The 23237-nt window shown below is 39.0% G+C and overlaps 1 protein-coding gene across 5 annotated transcripts; it reads left to right on the top strand.

The window, feature by feature from the left end:
• The first annotated feature begins 5478 nt into the window (after positions 1 to 5478).
• Positions 5479 to 23023, top strand: LOC117142980 (homeotic protein female sterile). Of its 5 annotated transcripts, XR_004459592.1 has the most exons (4): positions 5479 to 5641; positions 9820 to 10864; positions 19704 to 22230; positions 22295 to 23023. XR_004459592.1 is itself a non-coding variant. In XM_033307335.1 (3 exons), exons 2-3 carry the CDS (start codon positions 10055 to 10057, stop codon positions 21009 to 21011), a joined length of 2118 nt encoding a protein of 705 aa, XP_033163226.1. In that variant the 5' UTR covers positions 5479 to 5641; positions 9820 to 10054; the 3' UTR covers positions 21012 to 23023. The 5 variants fall into 5 exon arrangements, 4 of the variants coding, with proteins under 4 accessions (XP_033163226.1, XP_033163234.1, XP_033163241.1 ...); XM_033307335.1 differs by having other exon boundaries at positions 19704 to 23023; XM_033307343.1 differs by having other exon boundaries at positions 5479 to 5654; positions 19704 to 23023.
• The last annotated feature ends 214 nt before the right edge of the window (positions 23024 to 23237 follow it).

The following is a 23237-nucleotide window of genomic DNA, read 5'->3' as shown; positions in this document are numbered from 1 at the left end:
GTATTTAATATGCCAGATCAATTTTTATAATTTTTCTCAGTGTTTCCAATTGCAGCACAGTTCTGTGGCCCTGTTATTGTTGTTATTTCTGCCGCTGCATCTTGTTATTGTTGCTTGTCGAACAACAAAAAATACAACACCGAAATAAGCAGAAGAACAAGAGTAAACAATTGCAACAACAACAACCAGTTGGTTCTGAGCTAGTAAATAAATGCGACAAGCGTATTTTTTCCGTTCAGCAAAACAATGTCAACACGGCGAAAACATTTCAACTGAAAACATAAAAACTTCAAAAAAAAATACCACCCGCACAACATTTTTGATAGCTGCACTTGCCGAATAAACATTTCATCATAATTATATTCAGATGGGGTACAGTTGCGTTTCAGTTAGTTAGCAGTCTGCAACAAAATGTTGCATACCACGGGGCGACCTGAGGAAAAGTACCATGCAAAATAGTGAAACCAAAAGCCAGAAGGCGGCGAAAGACCAAAGAAAAATTTGTTTACTTCCGCTTGAAGTTTTGCCAAGGTTTGCGATTTGTTTTCCACAGAAGTCAAAACAAGGGAATAGAGATTATTTTGAGGACTTTTTCTGCGTGTTTACGTTAAATAGAAATATATTACTTTTTAAAATATTTCAAATAAAGACGTTAGATACCTATTTTATATGCAAAACATGAAAATGCAATGGAAATCATTCAAATCTTTTTTCATACCAATTTAAAAACGAACATATTTTTCATTCTGTAAAAACACAGTAGTAAAGTAGTTCAGTTCTTTGTTTTCCAAAATTTAAATATTTAATTATTTCCTTAAAAAAGTTTCTGCATATAGTTGGATTGTTTAACACCTGAACAGTGGACACTCTGTTTCCATCTCTTTCGTACTCCACCGCAAGCGCTTTTCATCAGTGACAAAGACAGAGACAGACAACAACTAATTAAGTTCATTGCTTCTATTTGCGTATTTCGCTGCCTCGCATGCATTCGCATTTATGTACGCACAGCTATGGTCACAATAATTGCATTAAAATTTAATCCAGGCTAAAAATAATGCAATTTATTGTAATTTGCCTATAAAAAGCTTAGAAACATAATACATATTATAGATTTATCTTTGTAAAATTAGCACGCATTTTATAGCTGATAATCTATCATCTGATAAACAGTAATTTCTTATTTTTATTTTTTGTTTAAAATATTCAAAGTATTGTATTAATAATTATTATATTATAATAATTATTATTTCTTGATCAAAAGCATAGCTCAGATAATTATCGTTATTTAGAAACTCTAGGTTATTTAATCTTAACCGCAAGTGTAATTTCACCCATGTATATTTACATACATACATATATATGTACATATGTATATATAAGAATGTTTTCTTGCCATTTTCTGCTGCTGCTGTTTTACTGTTGTTTTAGTTATTGTTGCTGCTGCTTTGCATATTTTTTGCAGTGGAAGCTCGACAACAAAAGGCGGCCGAAAACAAAACAACAAGAGCAACAAAACTCATCAGGCTCATCTTCATTAACTTTGCTTTCGGTATTTCTGTCCGTTTCCCCTCCTTATGTATACCCCCCCCACCACCCTACAAAACAACCGGAACTTCTTCTTCTTTGCAGCCCCCATCCCTCTTTTCCATTTTTCGCAACCCAACTTTCTTGCATTGTCTCTGCATAATGCGAAAAACGGGAAAAAAAAGTACTTTTGTTTACTCTTATGCCTGCGTTCCCTTCGTTTTTGTTGTTTCGCTGCCGACGTCGCAGTCGCCGCTGTTTACACATTTCCACAGCCGAAGTCCAGCAACAACAAGAACAAAAGGAATAATAAAAAAAAAACCGCCCAAAAAACAAGTCTGCATTTATGCAGGCAACAGCCAATTCATTCGAAGTATGCCCTGAAATAAACTAATAAACATAAACCTTTGCTAGAAAAGCTCATTTTTTAATGAATACTTTTTATACTGATTTCGTTTAAAGTTAAGGTGTTAAATTAAATTTGATAGTGTATTTATATACTAATCATTCCTTTTTAGGAACATTAGAATAATATTTTATTTATTAATGCTTGTTTAAACCAAAAATATCCTCTATCTAAACTCCTAAAAGATAGTAATAAAGAGAAAAATCGGCAGCAAAGCCAACTGAGAAATGCGAAATGGATAATGACCTTCAGTTGCGTCGCTGCCGACGTCGACATCTCAGTCAGCAGAGGGGGTCGCTGCGATTGGGTGGTGGGTGTGACGGGTGTGGGGGGTCGCAAAACAACACGACTTAATTTCTGGTAGTCAGGGACATTATACCGCCGCTCTCTTTCTCTTTTCGCTATTGCCGCCCACGCACAAACATTGTAAACAAACGAAATAGCTTCCTAGTTGTAAATTCGTACGCAAACAAACGCAAATAAAGTGAAAGAAATTTAAAAGATACTATTAAAATCACCAATTTAGGAAATGAATACTGTAGTATATTTTATTAACTTTAGATTTTCGTTTGAGCATCAAAATGATTTCTTATTCGCTAAGAGTATATTAATCTACATCAGTAGATCTAATTTTTTCAGTGTAATCCATTTAACACTGTGCGCCTGCTCTCTCTGAGTCCCTTTCCTTGCGCTCTATTTGTCTCTCTGAAAGAGATTTATTTCCCTTTTGCGCTCTCGTTCTCCTGTGCAAACAAGTGTTTGTTTGCTGCGTCGCCGTCGACGCTGGCAGAGCGGCGGCAGAGACACCCCCACATTCCACCCCTCACCCTTGCCCCATCGATGAACTTTCTTATTTGATTACTCGCAAAAAAGAAAATGCCCCCGCCCACTGTCAAATTGTGACAAACGAATTTGTACTAATTAGCATTTCTCATGCGGCCTTCACAGTGGGCGGCATCGATTAAATTATGCCATGTAAACGATGACTTGTTGTTTTATTTGTTGGCCGCGTATAAAGTTAAATCAGATTAAGTTAGTTTATTATCGTAACGTGGACCCAAATTGATTACAGTGCGAAAATGCTGGTATGATTTGGTAGAGTTTAACGAGCATTTAAGATATGCCAATAAATTCTACAATTTTTTTATAGTACTTAAAACAGCCGTTTATTATTAAATTTAAAGAAGATAAGAATTTTAAGACATAATTTTAATAAATTGGTTGGTCGTTTATATACAACATTTTTAAAACAAGTTCTTCAAAGTTTCTTAACGGACTATTTTCTAATTGCATTCCACAGTGCTTGCCAAAAGTAACGGCACAACAAAAATTCGACCAAGAACAGCAAACTAAAACAGAAGGCGCGAAAGAGAAAGCATGACAATGGTTTTGTGAAAGACAAGAGGAAGAAAGGAAGCGGAAAGAGCAGAATTGTGGACTTAGCCGGAGAAGGGGATGAGAGCGAAGCACGTGAACTGAGAACTTGCGCACGAGAGAAGAACAATAGCAATAAAAACAAAAGCAAAAATACACCGCCCACGCATCCACCAAAAACGCAATGCACTTTGACTGCAGCAGAGGAAAAAGCAGCGTGCCGACTGCGATGCGAAACAAAAGAGTATCTGGCAAATATAAAGTAAGAACAGAACTCAATCAAATTGTTGCTTTTTACGATTTGTAATAATTATTTATTATTTTATAAGCACAAATAAACAGAAAAAAATGGAGCAATAAACTAAAACAACTAATCTCAGCTTAATTATACTTAATTATAACGTGTATGTAATTATGTTACATTTAATAACCGACAAAAAGAAAGAATTACATATGTATGTATATTCAATGATTAATATTAGTACTCCGAATTTATTTTCGCTGTGCAAAAGTGCAATCCGTAACAACAACAACTCAAGGCAAACCATTTAGCCAGCGCTGCGGCAGAGCGTGAGCAGCGATGCCGGCAGAAGACGGAAATACCAGGCGAACGATGACGAACGTAAAAACTACGCACCAAGCACAATAACAACACCAAAACACGCCACGAAAAACAAACAAACAAGCAAGTAGAGCGAGCGAGATACATTTGAAGAGAAATATGTAGTGGGGGAGAGAGAGAGAGAGAGAGAAATAGAAGTGGGAGAGCACCTGCCCCCAATGTACCGCCCACTCGGCTAACGAGCAAACAAAACTAAACAAAAATAAATAGAAACCGAAACAGAAACACAAGAAAGGCAGCGAAATAGAAAAGCAGGAAATATTTCGAACTTATGAAGTGCGGAGAAAAGAGAAGACTTACAGCTTTGCATTTCTATTATTAATTAGTTTCCAGAAAATCCATTTGAGTGCTCAGACAGTATTAACAAGGTAGTATCTAAAATAGAAATAGAGTTCTGCAATATTTTTAAAAACTAAGTTTTTATGAAAATGACTTATTATTTATATGTACATATAATTAAATAGATATTATTATAATAATTTTTTGTAATAATAATACTTTTACGAATTGGGTCAAGTCTCACATTCACAAAATCATTCAGTAAATAACTCAGCGAGTTTAATAATTAATATTACAATTCTTTTCCTGAAATATGACCGCATTCATTGAACTTTCTTTTGTTTAATTTTTTTGGGTCTTAGGAATTTTACTACGACGTAGTAGACATTTTGTTTCATTTTGGCGCGAAGCAGATTGTGATTATGGCTTTTTATTGTTATTTTTGTTATTTTGTCTCGACCTCGGTTCGTTCAACTCGTTTTTTTTCACTGAACCGCTCCTGTCTACTTGTTTGTTTAATTTTTTGCCATTTCTGCTTCACATTTTATTTGTTTGTTTGACTCGGCTGCGCGCGTGTCGTTGTATGTGTGTGCGGCCCAAGAAGCGGTCCGTCTCCCCTCCCCCTCTCCAGCCGACACCCCCTCACCCAACGACCATTCATCCCATCCCATCCCCCCTTTTGTTGTTGTTGTTGCTGCCGTGTTTCTTTTGCTCTTTATCAAAACAACTGCGCTGTCGACGTCAACGCCGCGCCGCAGTCAGCCTTCACACAGCAGAGGACACAGAAAAAAGCACGCATGATGCACATCAAACATAAATCATATACGTGATGCAAAATATTATAAAACATTTAAGTAAAAGGAGTTGTTCACTTAATAACAGATAATTTAATTAAATTTCTGTGATGTTTATATATGTCGTTCTATTCTAATGGCAACAACATTGTTAACTGTTTCGACATAGAGAGCAAAAGCTTAGGTAAATACTATTTTCTTAGCCGCTCCTGTATGTCTGCCACTGTTTTTTTTTTTGGCGCGCACTGCACTGCTCTCTCTCTCTCTCCCGCAATAACTCTCTCCGCCGCTCTCTTACCCCCCACCCACCCGCAACCAACGTTGTTGTTGCCTTAAGCATGACAAGGCACTGTAGAATTTCACAACAGGCCAAAGAGAACTTCATTACGATGTTCGTTTTGTTTTTCCACGAAACAACTGTTTACTCTGCCTCTGCTTCTTCTTCTGCGTCGGCAGCGCAGTCGGTGCGTTTACAAATCGATGCCAATAGGTTTGCGACTGTTTGCCCGAACAGTCGACGAAATCCGGTGCTCGCGAGCGGTTGTAATTAACGGTAAAGCTGTAGTTGTTTCGATGAAATATTGCGCGCGTAACGGGAAAAATACGGAGCCGTAAAAGCGCAACAGCGCCTTTGAAATAGCGGTAAATATCGCCAGTACGTGTGTTTTTTTCGTGAAGGATGTTTGTTTTCGTCACAGCCTTCTTTTGCTTGCCAAACAAATAACCGAAAAGTGAAGGCAGAAACCAAAATATCGAAATATTTTCGAATTCAAACGGTATTTATGGACGGGAATATCAGTGTGAAATATTATTCCTTTATTAGAAAGGCGGTGAAAAGTATTGTGTGCAATTAAGTAGCTATTATTAGTATAATTCTTTTAAAAGACATAATTTAAAACCAAAAAAACGCATGGGATTAAAAAGAAGGCGCATAAAATGAATGTAGTTTAAAACTTTTATTAATTATTTAATAAATAATGTAATAAAAAAAATTAAAAAAAACTGTGAGACAAAAGTAATTATTTTCGCATGGAAAAATCAAGCAATAATTGTGAGCCAAAACTTATTCTAAAAATTATTTTGATAATAAAAACCACATTAAATATGTTGAAACCCCTGGAAAACCTTGTGCAGCTTCGAAAACAAATATTTATGTTGGTTTAATAAAGAACGAAACACCCCTTATAAGTCAACAAATATTTAACAAAAAGTGTTTCTCAAATTTATTTCAAAACACATATAGCATGTGCGTTCGCGAGTGTGTCTGCGTTCGATTGTAAATTGTTTTTTATTTCATTCCGCCCGCCTTGAAATGTATTTTTAAGTTTCTGTGCTCAATTTCGCGTTGGATGTTGTTTACTTTTTGCGTTGTTTAATTTGTTTTGGCCTGTGTTGTGTTTCTCTCCCTGAGTTTCTTCTTTATTCAAAATGACAAAAGGCGAAAACAAACTAAATTGTGGATAACATGGATTTTATGCAAATTCAACGTTTTCTGATTCAGACCTTTATTTCGGCAGCGCTGTTAAATGAATTCAAAATGGTCGAAGAAATCAGTCAAATAAAGCGTGAAATATAAAAATCTGTGCAATCAAAATGCTTCGTGTTAAGATCAATTAGATTATATAACACTCAATATTAAAACCCGAAACAAACACACTACAGAAATTCACCAAACTTCTGAAACAATTAAAGTAAAAACAAGTAGTAACGAAACAACACACCTTATTTATAAATAAACATCCAATAAAATGGCAACCTAAGCATTTCCGCCCTGACTCACATTACAAGACAATAAAAACGGTGACATTTAGAAATTCCTGATAAATTCTCCATACAGTCGCACATTTTCTCGGTAATCAAATAACAAATCAATGCTTCGAGACATGCAGATTAATTTTGAACGCAGAAAAACCCAAATTCTACTATTCACAATCAGTAAACAACAAGAGTACAAATAGTCCAACAAAATATAAGACCGCAGAATTCCAAGAAAATCCCTCAAAACTGTGCTACTTAAAAATACCACGAGGTCGCACACGAAATGCAAGGGAAAAACCAAAAAAACATAGCCAAAATGGCATTTCGAGTATTTCCAGCTTATAGCTACAACGGAAAATAATTGGAAAATCACTTGAAGAAAAGACAAAGAGCAAAAAAGTGCGTAAAAAAAGCAGCGTGGCGTAAAAAACAAGTCCTAAAAATAGACCAAAATGTGTCGCGTCTAAAAATTGACGCATAGTGTGGCGCAAACAACAAAAGCAAACAACTAAACACAATAAAAAAAAAACACACACACACGGATAAAACACAAACAATAAAAACCACACGAAACGAACTAAAAACAAATTAAGGTTTATCGCCCGTCTCTTTTTAACTCTGCTTGCTTGTGTGTGAGTGAGTGCCGTGCGCGAGTTTACCGTTATGATTCATCCAGCTGTTTGCGCAGCGTAGCAATCTGCGCAAAAAGAAATACTTCTCGAACTTTTGTTCGACAGACAAAAACCGATTACTAAACGATTTATTTTATGAAATTATGTGTGCTAATTCGTGTACTAAAACACAAAGACATTTATGTGCATGTAATTATAGTTGCGGTTGCTGATTAAGATTCAGTTGTAAAAACCCACAAATAAGTTTACAGTTGTCAGCTTTAATATACAGCTTGATTATATAAATAATAATTGTATTTTGGGAAAAATGGTTATGCTTAGCACGCGAAATTTATCATTCTAGCAAATGAGGCATTATTTTCTGTAGTATTTCTAGTAACTTTAGCCTATAGCTATTGTCTTGTTCTAAAAATTCATAAAAGGATCTCCCATAGCCTTGATCCCTTCCGAAATCCCTATTATGCTGGCCGCTTTTGTGCTTTGTAAGCACGAACGACAAGTGCTAAAACGTAAAGCAAATTGCGCTCGTCGCCAAAACCAGGAAGCAAAAAATCTACGTTCGACAAAGATTGATGTAAAAGCGAGATGCCGCATAGTATAAAGCCCCATGCGCTGGTGTTGGTGCGAGTGAAAGCGCACGTGTCCCTGGGTGCAGATTGTGTGTGTGCGAAATACACTTCCGTCTATTGTGAATGACGAGGCGCGAGCAGTTGCCTTGCCATCTTTGTTATCGTTTGTTGTTGCCTCCGCTTCGGCTTCTGTTGACTTGTGACATTTACACACACGATTACGGGGGAAAAAAATACATTACCACTCACGCGTTTTTCTTGGCAGAATTTTCTCCGTTCGCTGAAACTGCCGTATTTCGCTCTACACAAAAGTCATTAAAAGTAATTTTAATTAGGGACTGTTAAGTTATATTGTGATCTAAAATTCGTCCGGGTTCGACACCCACCAGTATAAACTCAAACAAAATTTGAAAACATTCAAATACTTATCTCAAAATTCGATATTTGTGCCCGTGTAAAGACAGTTACACGCCGAAATGCTAATGCCTTTTAAAAATCTGCATTGTCATTCGCTGCGGACTTTATTCCACTGTTTAATTTGCTCTATAGCTAGCTACGTATATACTATAATATAGTGCCACTGACCTAGGCAGACGATGACGTGTGTTCTGTAAAAACTGATTATAAGGAATTGCTGGGGATTTATATAAGGGAACTTGCTGAATGGAAAATGCTAGTTTCGATTGTTTTCACTGTTTGCCGAGATTACAAATGTCGATCGATCAGTTACGGTTTAGATAATGGCGATCATTACAAGCAACGCAATATAGGTTTTTGGCTTTTCCCAGCACTGATCTCAGAGCGTTTTAAACACTTACGGAATTTCCTCAGCAATGCATGTGATATTAAGTAGATAAAGCTACGTCACGGCTTCGGGGGTATTTCATAATTTTGCGTCACATCATGGTTTAGATAAAATTTCGCCTAATCTACCTTTGGAGACGTACCCGATAAGCACGAAGGCTGAGATTATTTTTGGCTGTGGTAACAGATATAATAGTTGGTTTTGGGGATTAGAATGTAGCTAATAACGTTGTGGAATTGCCAAAAATAAGTTTATTGCGAAATGGTTTTAAATTATACCATTTAAGTTAATTAAAAGTTAATGTAATAATTAAATACTTTCGCAACTGTCAATTAGCTGAGTAAACAATTAAAACAATTTGATGTATGCCAGTGTTGTTTTCAAAGCAATTACGAAAATCGGAGTAAATGTTAGAATTTTAAAATATGTACTTTATTTTCCCTTCCGTACGATCAACTTCTGCCCGCCTCCGTTTACATAAAATGTCATTCGAAATTTATCAATTAGATGTCAAATCAAATAAAAAACCCAGCAATTAGCACGTTGACTGCCACTGGAATTACAACTATAACTATTGCAATAGAAGGGAATATTTCTGTGATGATGATCGCCTTAGGTTTTGAAGTTGTTGTTAAGTTTGCTTCTTGGCCATGCTTAGTTGTTGGCCAGAAAATTTCCCATTACTGATTAACACCTTCGCGCACAAATAAGTTAACAGAGAACATAGGCCCGAATGAAATGGAATCATAATACAATGACCAATGGCGATCGATTCGACAGCAAGTATTTGGCCGCAAACAGCTCGCTGAAAATGTTTCGAGTGGTGAATGAGTGTGTGTGGCATGACTCATGGGTATCATTCGACTCAGGGACGGAATGTTTGACGTGCGGGAAAAACCCGGCGATAACGTAAACAAAACTATATATGCCGAACTAAACTTGTTTTCGCCGCTTTCGAATTGAGGATTATTTAAGAAAAGTGTGATAAGTTGCTTAAGAGTAGGAAACTATTTATTTTTGAATGACCAATTTTGTCTTTCTTCCCTGTCGTTTCAGTTAATGAAAAGTAGTAAACACAGTGCTAAATGAAAGAGAATGAGACCCAGTCGACAGGACCCAAGAAGACGATGTTGATTGAGTGCATTTCGCGTGACATTCCCTGAGAGTCAGCTTCGCAAATCGGCAGAAAGCAGAAGTAAAGCTCAAGTGTAGAGCTCGGCTGCACAGATCTGTACATATATATACATATATAGCAATCAACCATCCACCGATCGGTTGAGAGGCGTGGCAAATGAACTTCAATCCGGCCAGCGTGGTAGCCGCCGCAGCAGCAGCCGCACATCAGACGTCCCATCTTCACCACCATCACCATCATCATCCGTATATAAGCCACCAGCAATTGCAGAACCACCAGAGCAGCATCACCCAACCACAAGCACAGCAACAACAGCTGATCCCACTGCCCGGCGTCGGCGGAGGAGCGAGTTTACCAGTGGGTGGCAGTGGCGGTGGCGATACATCGCCCAAAATCATGGAGTGGACCAACGACGATGCTCTGGAGCTGATTGAGCAGTACCGCTGCCATACGGAGCTGTGGAATCGTGCCGATCCCAAGTACAAGGATAAACTATGTCGATTCCGGGCGTGGTCGGAAATAGCCGAGCGTTTCGGTTGCAGCAAGGCGGAAGTGGAGCGGAAGATGAACGTACTGCTCACACAGTATCGCCGGGAGAAGCACAAGATGTTCGTGAAGATATACCAGGGCATACAGCCCAATCCGTCCAAGTGGTATGCCTTCAAGCGATTCGATTTCATGGAGGCAGGCGGCGGCAGCCTAAGCGGCGGTGGGTCCGTGGGATCCGGTGTTAATGCCCCCAGCGGCAACCTGGTGCCGAATCCCGTTTCCTCATCCGCTGCCGCCGCCGCCCACAACGGGCTGAACGGACTGGCTGCCGCGGCAGCGGCCTACGAAAGCGGTACGATTGCGGCGGCGGGCAACGGAGGAGCACCACCCACTGTACCAGGTGGCGGAGCACCTGGCTCACAGACCGTCATGCAGCACAGACGCATCAAGACCAAAGAGCTGAAATATTTCGGAGCGGTAAGCGAACATTCTAGTTTAAACAAATTCCATTAACTTAAATTGGTTGGTGCACGAGAAAACAAATGACGCACGTCAACCACAAAAGGTTTAAAAAAATCCCCAATAGGAATTTACCAAAATTTTGGTAATTCCTCTTTCCTTTTTTTTTATATATAAAATTATCAATTTGTTGTGATCAAATGGGATTTTTATATCGTTTGTTGAAATGTTTATGTTTTCTCAGTACATGTACATACATCACTTTTAAGAAATCGATTATGGTGGGAAATTGACATACTCATCAAATTACTCACCATAATTCGATTATAAAAAATCTTTTTTAAGTGTGCCCCAATAATTTGCTAAAGATTTTTATTTCATTGAGTAGAGTGCCGTTCTTATCGTATTTGTACACATTCGTGTGTATTATGTACGAAAGCCAAAGTCCAAATTCAAAAATGATGAAAAATTAACCAGAATTAAAACAGATCTTAACCCAAGTAGGTTATTTATGAAAAGTTTTAGCTTAGATACGCACAAATGGTTTTTAGCAAACGTTTTCCACGTTTTTTTTTTTATTGATTTCCAACGAAAAAATTGTACTTCCACAAAACTTAAAAGTGTTATTCGTAAAAAACACATGGAAACCAAGGGAAATCGCCTTTTTGACGAAATCGTTGGAGATTTCATTCGAAATATCCGTATTTCAATATATTCTATAGAACTCTTATCACAATCAACTTCAATAGAAAAAGTCTTTAGCATTAGAGGAGCGGAGCACACACGTGTGACGGGAGACCAATTTTTCGGCTTAGCAACCAATATTTATTTTACACATTTCATTTTATATTTTCGGACGCTTATCACTTCAATTGAATATTTCAAAAGTAAACATGAATTTCTAGTGTTAATTTCAATCAAAACAACGGCTTCGAGTTAACTGTGAAATGAGATGGAGAGAGTCGGCGTAAGAGAGCGACAACGGACTCAACTCTCTTTGGCGCTGGCGCTCAGGCAAACATGTGCGCAAGTGACTTGCTATTTCTCCACTGGCCCCACTCTCTGGCGCTCTCTCTTGGGTGGTAGTGTTAGTGTGCTCGGCTTTTGTTTGTGCTCTTTTTCGTTGTTGACGATCAAAACAGAATTAAAATTTTACGCATAAATTTTTCTTAGAAATGCGCAGTGGTGTGTGTGCGAGGCATTGGCCCCAGCTCTCTCCCGCGCCACCTCCCTCGCCCGCTCCCTATCTTCCCCTCTCTCTCGCACTGTCTGCCTGCTTGTTGTTGGTATTTTTGTTGTTTTTATATGCGTTGTCGCGCCAGGCAAGCAAAAAGTGTGCGAGTGAAGAGGGAGAGGGGTGTCTTGAGGTTGGGGGGCCCTGACATTTCGTCGCCGAACTCTTCTTCGTCTTCTCCTTCGCCTGTTTTTGCTGCTGTTGTTGTTGTTTCTGTTTCTCTGAATGATGAAATGTTTGTTTTGCACAGCGAAATGTGTTGGCGACTGCGACGCCGGCAGAGAAGACGCAGCACTTGCTACGGTGATTTTTTCACGAGTTTCATTTTCTTCCGTTTGTTATTTTGAGTCCCCTAACTGTAAGGTTGATATTACCTGAGGGATTATCAATATGCATATCCATTTTATAAGCACTACCTGTTTTCCATTACATTCTACACCAAATGTACAAACATATACATACATTTAGACTTAATTAAGAGAGTAACTTAAACTAGAAATTAGAAATGTGCCGAAACAACCCAGTTTGCTAACTAAATAGCTAGCTAACTTGAAAAGAATAACCGCAAACTTGTTTGCTCAAATAATACTTTGTTTAATTAGTTTCCTTCCAGTGGCATATTTAAATTAATTAACAAAAAACCACCGTAGCTATTGACTTTTAACCAATTAATGAATCATACTAACTGGCAACTTGGAGTCTCGAAACTCCGCTACGAACTGGCTCTTTGCTTTGCTGTTGCTGTAGTGACGTTTTGTTTTGTGGTTACCCGGTGGACACCACCTTATGCCCCAACCCTCCCCAAGTTTCCACCCCCCTCCCCTTTGCACCGTGATTCGCTGGAAGCTTTTGTTTTTACTTGGCTCTGTTGTTTGTCAGACTTATCAAAACAAAATGCCAGCAGGAGTTGTTGCTGCTTCTTGCTGTTTTCGCTCGTTTTTTTTGCTGCCGTTTCTGGAAAACAAATGAAATTTTTGCAAGCCAAAGAATATAAAACTTGGCGCCTGGACTTTTTCTCAGTTTTTTGTTTTTACTTTTCCCCGTGCTATGGATTGAGTGAGGGGGGACATGGGGCGATCGGGGGCGTGGCTTGGCTTAATGCATGCAACTTGTTTGTCCAAGTCGTGTCACCTTTGGTTTTCTGGTTTTGCGGTCCCCATATAAATTTCGGCACTTACGGCCATCAAAATAGAGCTGTTTAAAAAGTAAAATTAAAAACAAAATCTTTTTCTTTCAATACAGTTATTTTTTAAGACTATAATATACTGATTTGCAATAATATTTTCTGAAATCAAATGAATAAAATAAATGTGTTTAGTTTAGTTTATTTATGTACATATGAGCTTGATTTAAAGCTGCTAAGAAATTTTTTTATTTATTAAATCCAATAGATAACTTATAAAATAGTATTATTTCTTGCATGATGCATTTATTTTCAAATATATAGTATATTTTGTTCGTTTTTCTTACTCTTTGAAAGGGCGTAGTTATCCATGAGCTAATTCGTTTAATGTCTGTTTTTTTTCCTGATTTTTCTTTATCTCACTTTGGACAGGACAAAATCGGTTCACACTGGACGTGCTCCCCTTTAATCCACTCACTATTCAATTTTTTTTTTATACTTTTTCTTCTTCTACCGTTGCTCCCTTTTTTGTGTTTTTTGGTTTAGCTTTGGTCTCGTGTTGTTTTTCTGTTTCTGCGTCATTATTATTTGCGTGTGCAGGCAGCACTAACAACGACGCCCACGCCCCCTTTTCAGAACGCCCACCTACGAACCACCACCCACGCCCACCGCCCACTTATTGTTATGTATTTTTGTTCATATTTTGCAATTGTTTTGCTCTGCGGTATTTTCCTCAAGACAAGTGAACAGTTAAAACAAAAACAAGATGAAGCCGAAGACGAGCTCTGTTGTTTTTGTTATTATTGTTGTTTCGGTTGTTGTCCCGCAATGTTGTGGCTAGCAAACGACTCACGCACCGCCTCACATTCACCACCCACAATTTGCACCACCCTAACTGAAACACCTGCACAAAAAAAAAACGTTTTTAGCTTGAAAGTAGCATATTTATTGGAGATACTAGCTAAATGCGAATTCTTTAGTTTGGGTGTGGAGTTAATTTGATTTCTCATTATTTATAGGTTAAGTTGAGTTTTTTAATTCAAAACCTAACTTGATTTTAAGTACATTAATAATTAATTATGTTTTCTATATTCATTTAAATGACCTTTTTAGTTTAATCATGGATTATTCAGTTGAGATATCACGTAAACTATGTTCTTTATTAAAATATTAAATGAAATGAAATTTGTTGTAAATATTTAAACTATAGTCCATATCAGCGTTAATTAAATTAAATATAATTCCTAAATGGCAACGCGAATTCTTTAGGATCGATCTGTGGTGTGTAAATTGTTCTCATTAGACATGTGCATCCCATTATAGATAAAAAAAAATATATAATAAGTGAAATTCCTCATTAAAGCACTTGTAAAATTCGAAATAATGCTTGATTTTGAGACTACCTAACGGTTTTATGTTTGAATCGACCCCAACTTTGAAGTTAATTTATGTTTTGCACGTCCCGACAGCTTGAACTTGACTCGTTTCTCGGAAATGTGTTTTTCGAGTGTAGTTTTCTCTTGTTTGTGTTTCCTACTGTTGTTGTAGCAGTAGCCGAGTATCCAGCTGTTGTTGTAATTCGCGTTGTTTTGTTTTCCCTCGCATTGCCTATAAACCACCCACTACCCCACACCCCCCACCACCGCGTTGGTGGAATGAAAAGTGCAAGGCAAATATGCAGCAACTGCGACGCCGGCAGCGAAGTCAGCGTTTGTTTTTGTTTACTCATTCATTGCAAAGTTGTTTAGAGCCGAGCGCGCAGCGTATGGTTTTTTTTATGCATATGTACATATGTATGTACATATGTGTGTAGTATGTAGATGGTAATGATGATAGTGATGATGATAGGGTATAGGGTTTGTTGTAGTGGGCGGCAAATCTGGGGCTTTCTGATGGGAAATGTGCTTGGAATTCGCTGTAGTTCCTTACCATCCAAAGTTTTGATTCCAAACTTAAGCAAGAATTTTGAAGTTTTGAGTATCATAGTTCAGGTTTTTTTTGGTGGCCTGACAACTCTAGAAATCGTTTCTGTGAATTAGTTACAAAAAAGGAGTTAAAGGTATTTGAAAGTATTGAAAAAATATTTACAATTTGTTAAAAGGTTATGATATTGAAAGATATGAATGTCCTGGCAACTCTATAAATAGTATCTGTAAATAGATTTTAAAAAATAAACAGTTTTAGTTCCCCAATTCGTGTTGAGGCGCAGTCAGACAGTTCGAACAACATAGAAAAAGCAGATGGAGTTCCAGGAAAAAGTGTTTTTAAGTTATTTTCATGGGTCCTGACAACTCTGGAAATCGTACCTGCGAATTAGTGAGAATATACAAGTCGTTCAAATTCACGTTCGATTACGAAGACAAAGATATGTATGTGGGAATAGTGGTGAACTTTCCCAGCAACTAGGGAGCACAGCTTTCTGGGGATTAACCCGTTAACCGAGACACTTGGCAACTCTGGTATTGGCACCTGCCAGGTGACGAAGCCATCTTACACACACACACTCACCTCCGCACACCGCAATGCATTTTCAATTGCAATTTGTTCCACTGTTAATTTTACGACTCCCCTTTCCAGTGTAAATCCCCTATTTTAGATGGAGGAGGTGAGAAGGAAGACGGGGGGTTGGGGGCTTTGTTTGCGGCGCTTGCGCTTGCGGTTTTCATGGCAGTTTCATTAATGTTAGTGTAGCAGTTATTTTTGTTGTTGCTGCGGTGTATGCGCTTTTGCGAAAATATCGCCGTCGTACTTCAAAAACATTGGCGTGAGCAGCCGGATAGATACAGTGGAACTTTGGTAACGGAAACTTCTTCGAAATACTCCTTAACATAACATTATAACTGAAACTTTTCAAATAAATATGCAAGTTGGAATTTCCTGATGTATATTATATAAATATGTGTACTTATTTCCGAACAGAAAAGATATTTTCCAATAATATTTTTAAATGTCAAGAGCAGAGTAGAAACTTCAATATCTTCGTTTTATTAATGATGTATTTGCATCCTGATTAAATGAATATTAGATTTTAAAGCCCAATAAAGTAATTTTTTTAAGTCCAATGAAATGTTTTTATTTTCATAATTAAAATTTAAACAACGGAATATTGATCTTGTTAGTGTTGAGCGAAAAGAGTTTGGGATGCTTTACTGTAGCAGTGGAGAGAGGTAGCTTGCGACAATTGTGAATGGGGCGGTGCGGAGAAAGGGGGCGTTGGTGGGGAGTGAGAGAGGGGTTGGGGGAGAGGCGGCTAGGGAGGGGAGGCAGTGGGGGACTGGGGCGGATTTCGTGCCAAAGGAGTAGAAGCAGCGACGACGACGACGCGTAGTTTGTGTAGTGTGTTATTTATTCATTGGATTGGATGATAATCAGTTTGTTTACATTTTTCAGTTGCACACACAATCCGAGCGAAAGAGCGAGCGGGCGCGAGTGTGGGCGCGAGCGAGAGCGGGCGAGTTCATTCTCTTGTCTGTTTTATTTTATTTGCCTTAACAAAATAATAATACAGCCATGCAAACACGCACACAGCGCACTCACACACACACGCACGCACACTCTGCTCCGAATGCGTAAACAACAAAAGCAGCTGCAACAACAATAGCAACAAGCAGCGGAAAAGAGATGGCGATAGCGGTGGGTGAATGGGGGATGGGGCGGCGTAGTTGAGGAAACTTAAAAACAGCAGCGGAGGCAACAACAAATAAACAACCCAGGTTGAACTCTTATTCTCGGGATGCCCCAATAGGCAACATTCGATTTTTGACATTTGTAGGCGTTTGACGGAAAATAATGGAAATCGAAAATGGAAAAAGAAAAATATGTACAAAATCATAAACTTTAACTTTCAATGGGCAATGTAGAAAATCTATTGACAGCTACATACATACAATGTGTTTAGATACATATGGACACACCATATAACGACAGAAAAGTAATTTCGTAAAAAATAGAGCATAGTGTATTCGTTTTTTCCAAAATGTTGGGGCCCATTTGCTTTGTCGCAGCATTTTGATGGAAAGTTCTAGGCGCCACAACTCAGACAGACAGAAAGGCAAAATCAAAGAGATCGTCGCAGACAGAAAGGGATGGCGCTAGCCAGGGTGGAGCGGGCAGAAAGAGAGGGAGCGCCCGCTTTGATCGCCGCTGACCACATTAAACTTTTTGTTGTAGTTGTTGCTGAATTATTTTCGTGTGAGGCCCCAAACGTGGGGTAGGTTAATGCTAATGCCTCGCCTGACCATTAAAAACCCTCTCCATTAAACTCTCCATCTCTCTATCCCACTCTTTGGGTTCTTCTAGAAGAAGAATTCTTTGGGCGCTCTCTTTCGCGTGTCAGAAGAGTCTCTGTGAAATAACGCTGACATTTGCAAAAGTTTCTACAAAAAAAAAAAAAACAAGATGCAGTCTTTACATTGGATTAGATTTTGAATCTTATAATTTGTATTTAGAGTGATTTCAATTAGAAATTTGTGTTTTTAGCTCAAAGAAAGAATATGATATTACGTTGCCAAATGAAATTAAAAGTATCGAAAAATAAGTAGAGTTTTGAATCATCACTATTAATTTGTTACGTTTGTTTAGTTATTTGCCATAATTTCCGATAAATAGACCGTTAATTACCGTTCTATCTGGCTCTTAATGAGTCACCCATACTTTGCTTAAAAAAGCACGTTTCTCTTAAATCGTTCTCTTCAAGCCGCAGCTTTTTACTCTCTCTTTTTCTCTCTCTCGCATGCTCGTTCACTCTCTTCCGCGCTCGCACGTTTCGGCTGTTCGAAAATTTTTACTACGCCGCTAGAATAATTTCGGACAAAAATATTACGAGTTCGAGTCGCGTTGTCGTCGCTTTCGCGCACAGCAAACAAAAAAACGTCTAGCTGCAACAAGTGTAAATAGTGATCCTAAGCAAGAAAAAAAAACAAAAGCTGAAATGCATTATCAAAACAATAATAATAACAATATTATTAATCTGAGATCCCCTGCGATTCCACACAGAATTCCGCCGGAATCCGTAGCAACTACAAACTCTTCAAACGTAAGTTTCAGCATTATTCGGTTTGCCGGGGGAGCGGGGGGCTCTTTCAATAGGCGATTGTTTGGAAAGTTCGCGCACCTTGCCACCTGTGTGCGTGTTTTGATGATACCCTTCCCGAAGGGTATATCCATTTAATGAGAACATTAACCTGCTCGCTGATATTCCTTATAATAGTTACTTGCTTTCTTTTTGCATTTTGCTTTTGGATTCAGCTTTATAAAATAAATATTTAATTTAATATAATACAAATTATAACATTCATCATTGTTCAATTTGTATAATTTCATGTGCATAGTTCGATTTAGTTATATATGAATTGGATTATACCTACAAGAGCATACAAACTTCTCCTATCTTAACTTTCTTTCGAGTTGTTTTGCTTTTTTCACCTGTGTGCGTGCGTGTGTCTGCTAATTTGTTTTGATCGCTTCGTGTGTTTGCCATATATAGATATACACACATCTATTGGCAAAAAGCAACAAAAACACGATCTGAGCGCAGTCAAATTATTATTTATTTACCAATTATTATCATAATTCGGTTCGACTTCGCACTCTTTCGGCTTTAATTTATGTTTCGAATTCACTCAGAACAATGATAAAAACAACTTTTCGCCGAGGTTTTGACCGGCATTGGAATGCGATGAGAAAAAAAAAACAGAATCTGAAATTTCTAATTCAATTGGTTTTGGGGATATCAATTAGTATTATTATATGCAAATTGCTTTCGACTTTAAATAGCGACACTGCAGGTATGCAAAACGAAATGTTCTCAACAATTTGTTAAGAAAAAGACGTTAATCTCTTGTTTTCCAACGAATTGTTAAATGAAAAAAGTAGAATCGAGTTTGATATAAATTTTACCTATCTTTTATGCTTTGTTTATTCAGAGTAATATCGTGTAAAAATGGAAATATTTAAAGAGAAACAGTCAGTAATTTCCTATAAAACATCAATGCGTCTATTCATCATGATTTGGCAAAAATGTGGTAAGAGACCATAAATAGCGCTTAGCCAGAATGATTTCACTTAACAATCATAATTACACTTTAGTTTTAAAAATCTAATTTTTCTGCTATCTCGACAATTTGTTAGTATCACATTTAGGGCACATATTGCACCACTATCGGTTCTATTAACATACTCCATTTCGATAAGAGTTACGCATTTGAAAATAAACATAAATATATATTATAAAAATATAGTGGTTTGACTTTGATTCGATTTTGAAATCGAATTCCCTGTTTAGCGGCAGCCATGCTCTTAATTAAACAATTTTGTAGTTAATAATTTTATGGGCTCCGCATTAGTTCTCAAGTAGCCAGTGTCGCTGCGTTGGTTATCTTGATCGTTCAATCTTTTGGACTGCGTCACGATGACGAAGTGAGGAACCTTTGAACACCCCACCCGACTGCAAATGCCCTATTTCTAATCTCCTCGTACTCGTTCCGTTTCTCTACTTCCAGATGGGCCTGAACATACCCATGTTGATAGCGAGCAGCCAGACGCTGGACAGTTGGAATACGGCGGGTCAGTACTCGCCACCGATATCGGGCTCCGGCGGCGGTGGCTCCGAGCGCGGAGGAAGTGCTGGAGGCGGCGGAGTGCCGCCACAGCAACTGCGAGTGCCCCTGCCGATGAGCTATCATGGCGGAGCTGGGGGTGGGAGCAGCAGCAGTGATTTCCAGCAGAGTCCCCTGAAGACCATGGACACCTCGGACAATGAGGACAACAACAATACCAAGGAGGATGTGGCGGCGGCAGCGGCACTGGGACAACTGGCTGCCAAGGTCGAGCTGCGATCGCCGGCGGGCGCAGGTCCTGGCGGTGGCGGTGGTTCGAGCAGTAGGGAAGCCAATGATCCAGCCAGCGATCCCATCAAGTCCGACCGCACTCTAAGCGAAGCTGGCAGCAGTCCCATACCGAATACCAACATGCACGAGGCGCACAAGAATCACCTGCTAAACAGTCCCGCCGGCGGAAGAGCGGTCACGCCGCGGCAGGCGCATGAGCAGCTGCACCACCATCCGCACACGCAACACCACCTGCAACATCAGCAGCAACAACTGCAGCAGCAGCATCAGCAGTTGCAGCAGCAGCAACTGCAACAGCATCAGCAACAGCAGCAGCTGCATCACGGCCACGAGGAATTGGACATCAAGCAGGAGTTGGTGGACTATTTCCATGGTCAGGCGGCTGCCGGTGGCGGTGGTGGTGGTGGTGTTGTTGGTCCTGCACCGCCGCCACCACCGGAATCGCATCGTTCCTATAGCTCAGCGGGCGAGGAGAGTCGCCTCCAGTTGGTGGACATGGCCCAGGATCTGAGAGTCGCCCAGGCGAAGGCCAATTTTGGTGCTTTCATCCTGCCACCCAGAGGCAGTGATGCCAGCACACCCGCCATGCCCTTAAATATGCGAAAACTGACCGGCGCCGGCAGTGCGGGTCATATGCTAATGAATTCGCTGCTGGGCTCCAGGGAGAGCATGTCGGATGGCGAGGAACCCGATCCGGATAACGACGAGGCGACCGAATCGGCCGCCAGTCCGGGTCACATCAAGAGCAGCGTTTCCGCCCAGGCGGCCGTTGCTGCGTCCGCCTTTTACGCCGAGTCCCTGAATCGAGATGATTGCGATTTTATTGGATCGAACGTGTCCCTCAAACTGCGAACCATGGATCGCACGCAACGAATCATTGCGGAGAAGCTAATCAGCGAGGTGCTGTACTATGGGCAATTCAACGAGCTGGAACGCTCGGCGCGGATACAGCCCAAGTGACAGTGGCGCCCCAAGAAGTGGACGGCTGCGATGGGGAACGGAAGTGGTGGGGCCGTGGGTCTGGGCATCGGTGTGGGTTTGAGCAGGATCAGGCTGGGCAGGAGCCTCCTCGCCCCGCAGCATGGCAAGTGAATTCCATTTGATGAAATAGTCGACAGAGAGTAGTAGGCAAATACAGAAACCAATACAGAGAACAGTACAACTTATTTTTAGTTTGGCCAGGATCGGGGTCACCACTTGTACAAAGCTTGGCTTGAACGGGGGCAGTGTTACTTAGCCGGAGAGAAAGTGGAAAGGGCGAGAAGAAAGCGGAGAAGGGCTTGGAGAAAGGTACCTATACACCAGGGAGGGAGAGATGCCGATGCTGAAGGGTTCAATCACGTTTTGTCATACTTCAAAAACTAGCTAATTGAGGAGATGGGCAAGCAATTAGGAGTAGAACAATTATGTCATATGGTTTGAACTTGAAATGTGCTTTTAATGCGTGCAACGTTTAAAATATTAAGACCAAAATTTTAGGTTTACTTATAGAGAACATTAGGCAAATATGTATTTTGTTAGCGTGAATTAATTTATTCTGTCTGTGTAAAGTTTAGACCTTTGTAAAACAGCTGCCATCTCTCCCGGAGGAAAACACAAACCACAATATAGAACACAAACCAAAGTTACTTTCTATTCTGTTCGAAGGGCTGCCTAAACAATAGTTTAGCTTGTGTGTCCACCAACTTCAATATTAAAATACACGAAATACATAAAATACATAGATACTAGATAGGTTACAAATGGGTCTGGGACTGGGGTCAGCGACACACCTGAGACGTCTAACTAGCAGAATCTCAGTATTAACTATAAAATACACATTACATAGGGATCCAAGCATTTGCCATAGATCGTTTCCATTGGGGCCCGATCGTCCACTTCTTCTGGGTGTTCTTCTCTGACTGCTGGTTGCTCGAGCCCCAACAAACCAGACCTCGCCCCCTAGAACAGAAATACAGAAATTAAAAAAAAAAAATAATAATAATAATAAGAATAAAGGAGAGGAAAAGTAAGCAAAACTAGCGTAAAGACAAGGAAAAGCGGCTGCTAAAAAGTCAAGCTCCCATTTGGGCATCACTGAAACTCATGTTCCCGAGAAAAGCTAACCGTTGAGAAAGGCACTTATAAAATGTATATGTTTTCTATGCATATATCTGCATATGGATATATGTATGTGTATGTAAGTGGATGAAAATATATAATATATCATTGTACCTTATTTTGAAACAGAGATGTTTTTTTAGTCACTTAAGTAAGTCTGGTCGTCGAAAAGTCACCACGATCCAAACCCAACAACTGAAACCAACCAAGAAAACCAACAAACAAAAAGCAACCGCAAACTTTTACCTATATTATACAAATACAAATACTGTCGTCACTAGTTCGTTAAAGAAACAACAAAAAGCAACGCAAATGCAGAAACAAAAGCGAAATATTGTACATTTTCGTGTTTATTTTTTAGGTCCTATTGATTTTTGCATAATATTTAAGTAGCTTTTATTTTTATATGCAAAGCAAAGCAGAGCAAAAACAGAAACATTGAATTAATTTATATGAATATATATATATATTATATACATACATAAACCTAATAAAATATGGGCAAATTAGTTAGTCACATAAACGAGAGAAAGAGATAGCTGGTTAGTTGAGGATGATGAAATGCAGTTCGGCTTTTGCTGCTGTGTTTTTTAGCCCTAGTTTTTACCTTAGCATAGAACAACAAAATCAAAAAAAAAACAGCATAAGTCCAAACCGAAATGAAAAGTCATGTGTAAAAAAATGGAAAACTAAATGTGAATAAATTAATTGTCTGTAAAATTAGCGAGAATTTGTTTGGCATCGATGTGCAAGTCGTGTGTTAGTGCGAGTGCGTATGAAAAGCAAACCAAAATTAGTTTTTCCTGAATGTGTAAGCAGCAGCTAAAAAACAAATAAATGTGTGTACCTATTTGTCTGACAAGCATTGTAAACTATGTGTTTTTCTGCGTCGCTGATTATTGGGATTGAAAAATGCAGGTTTTATTCCAGCAAACTTTGGTAAATGGTAAAGATGTTTTCTGTTTATGTAGGCCACAATTAATAAGTGCCACATGGTGAATTTCAAATAGTATATGTAATTATCTTGAAATGCAAATATTTTGAGAAACGCGCCATATTTATCGATAGTTTCCACTCTACATTAAT

Source organism: Drosophila mauritiana, chromosome 2L, assembly GCF_004382145.1.
Source record: "Drosophila mauritiana strain mau12 chromosome 2L, ASM438214v1, whole genome shotgun sequence".
NCBI lineage: Eukaryota > Metazoa > Arthropoda > Insecta > Diptera > Drosophilidae > Drosophila > Drosophila mauritiana.
Note: the sequence above shows the minus strand (reverse complement) of the source record. Positions and strands in the feature narration are given on the sequence as shown.

Bases quoted from the DNA above. Each gene is read 5' to 3' on its own strand.
- LOC117142980 (XM_033307335.1), top strand. From the start codon at position 10,055: ATGAACTTCAATCCGGCCAGCGTGGTAGCCGCCGCAGCAGCAGCCGCA. The intron at 10,865-19,703 runs GTAAGCGAACAT...CTCTACTTCCAG, and splicing joins AGCTGAAATATTTCGGAGCG to ATGGGCCTGAACATACCCAT.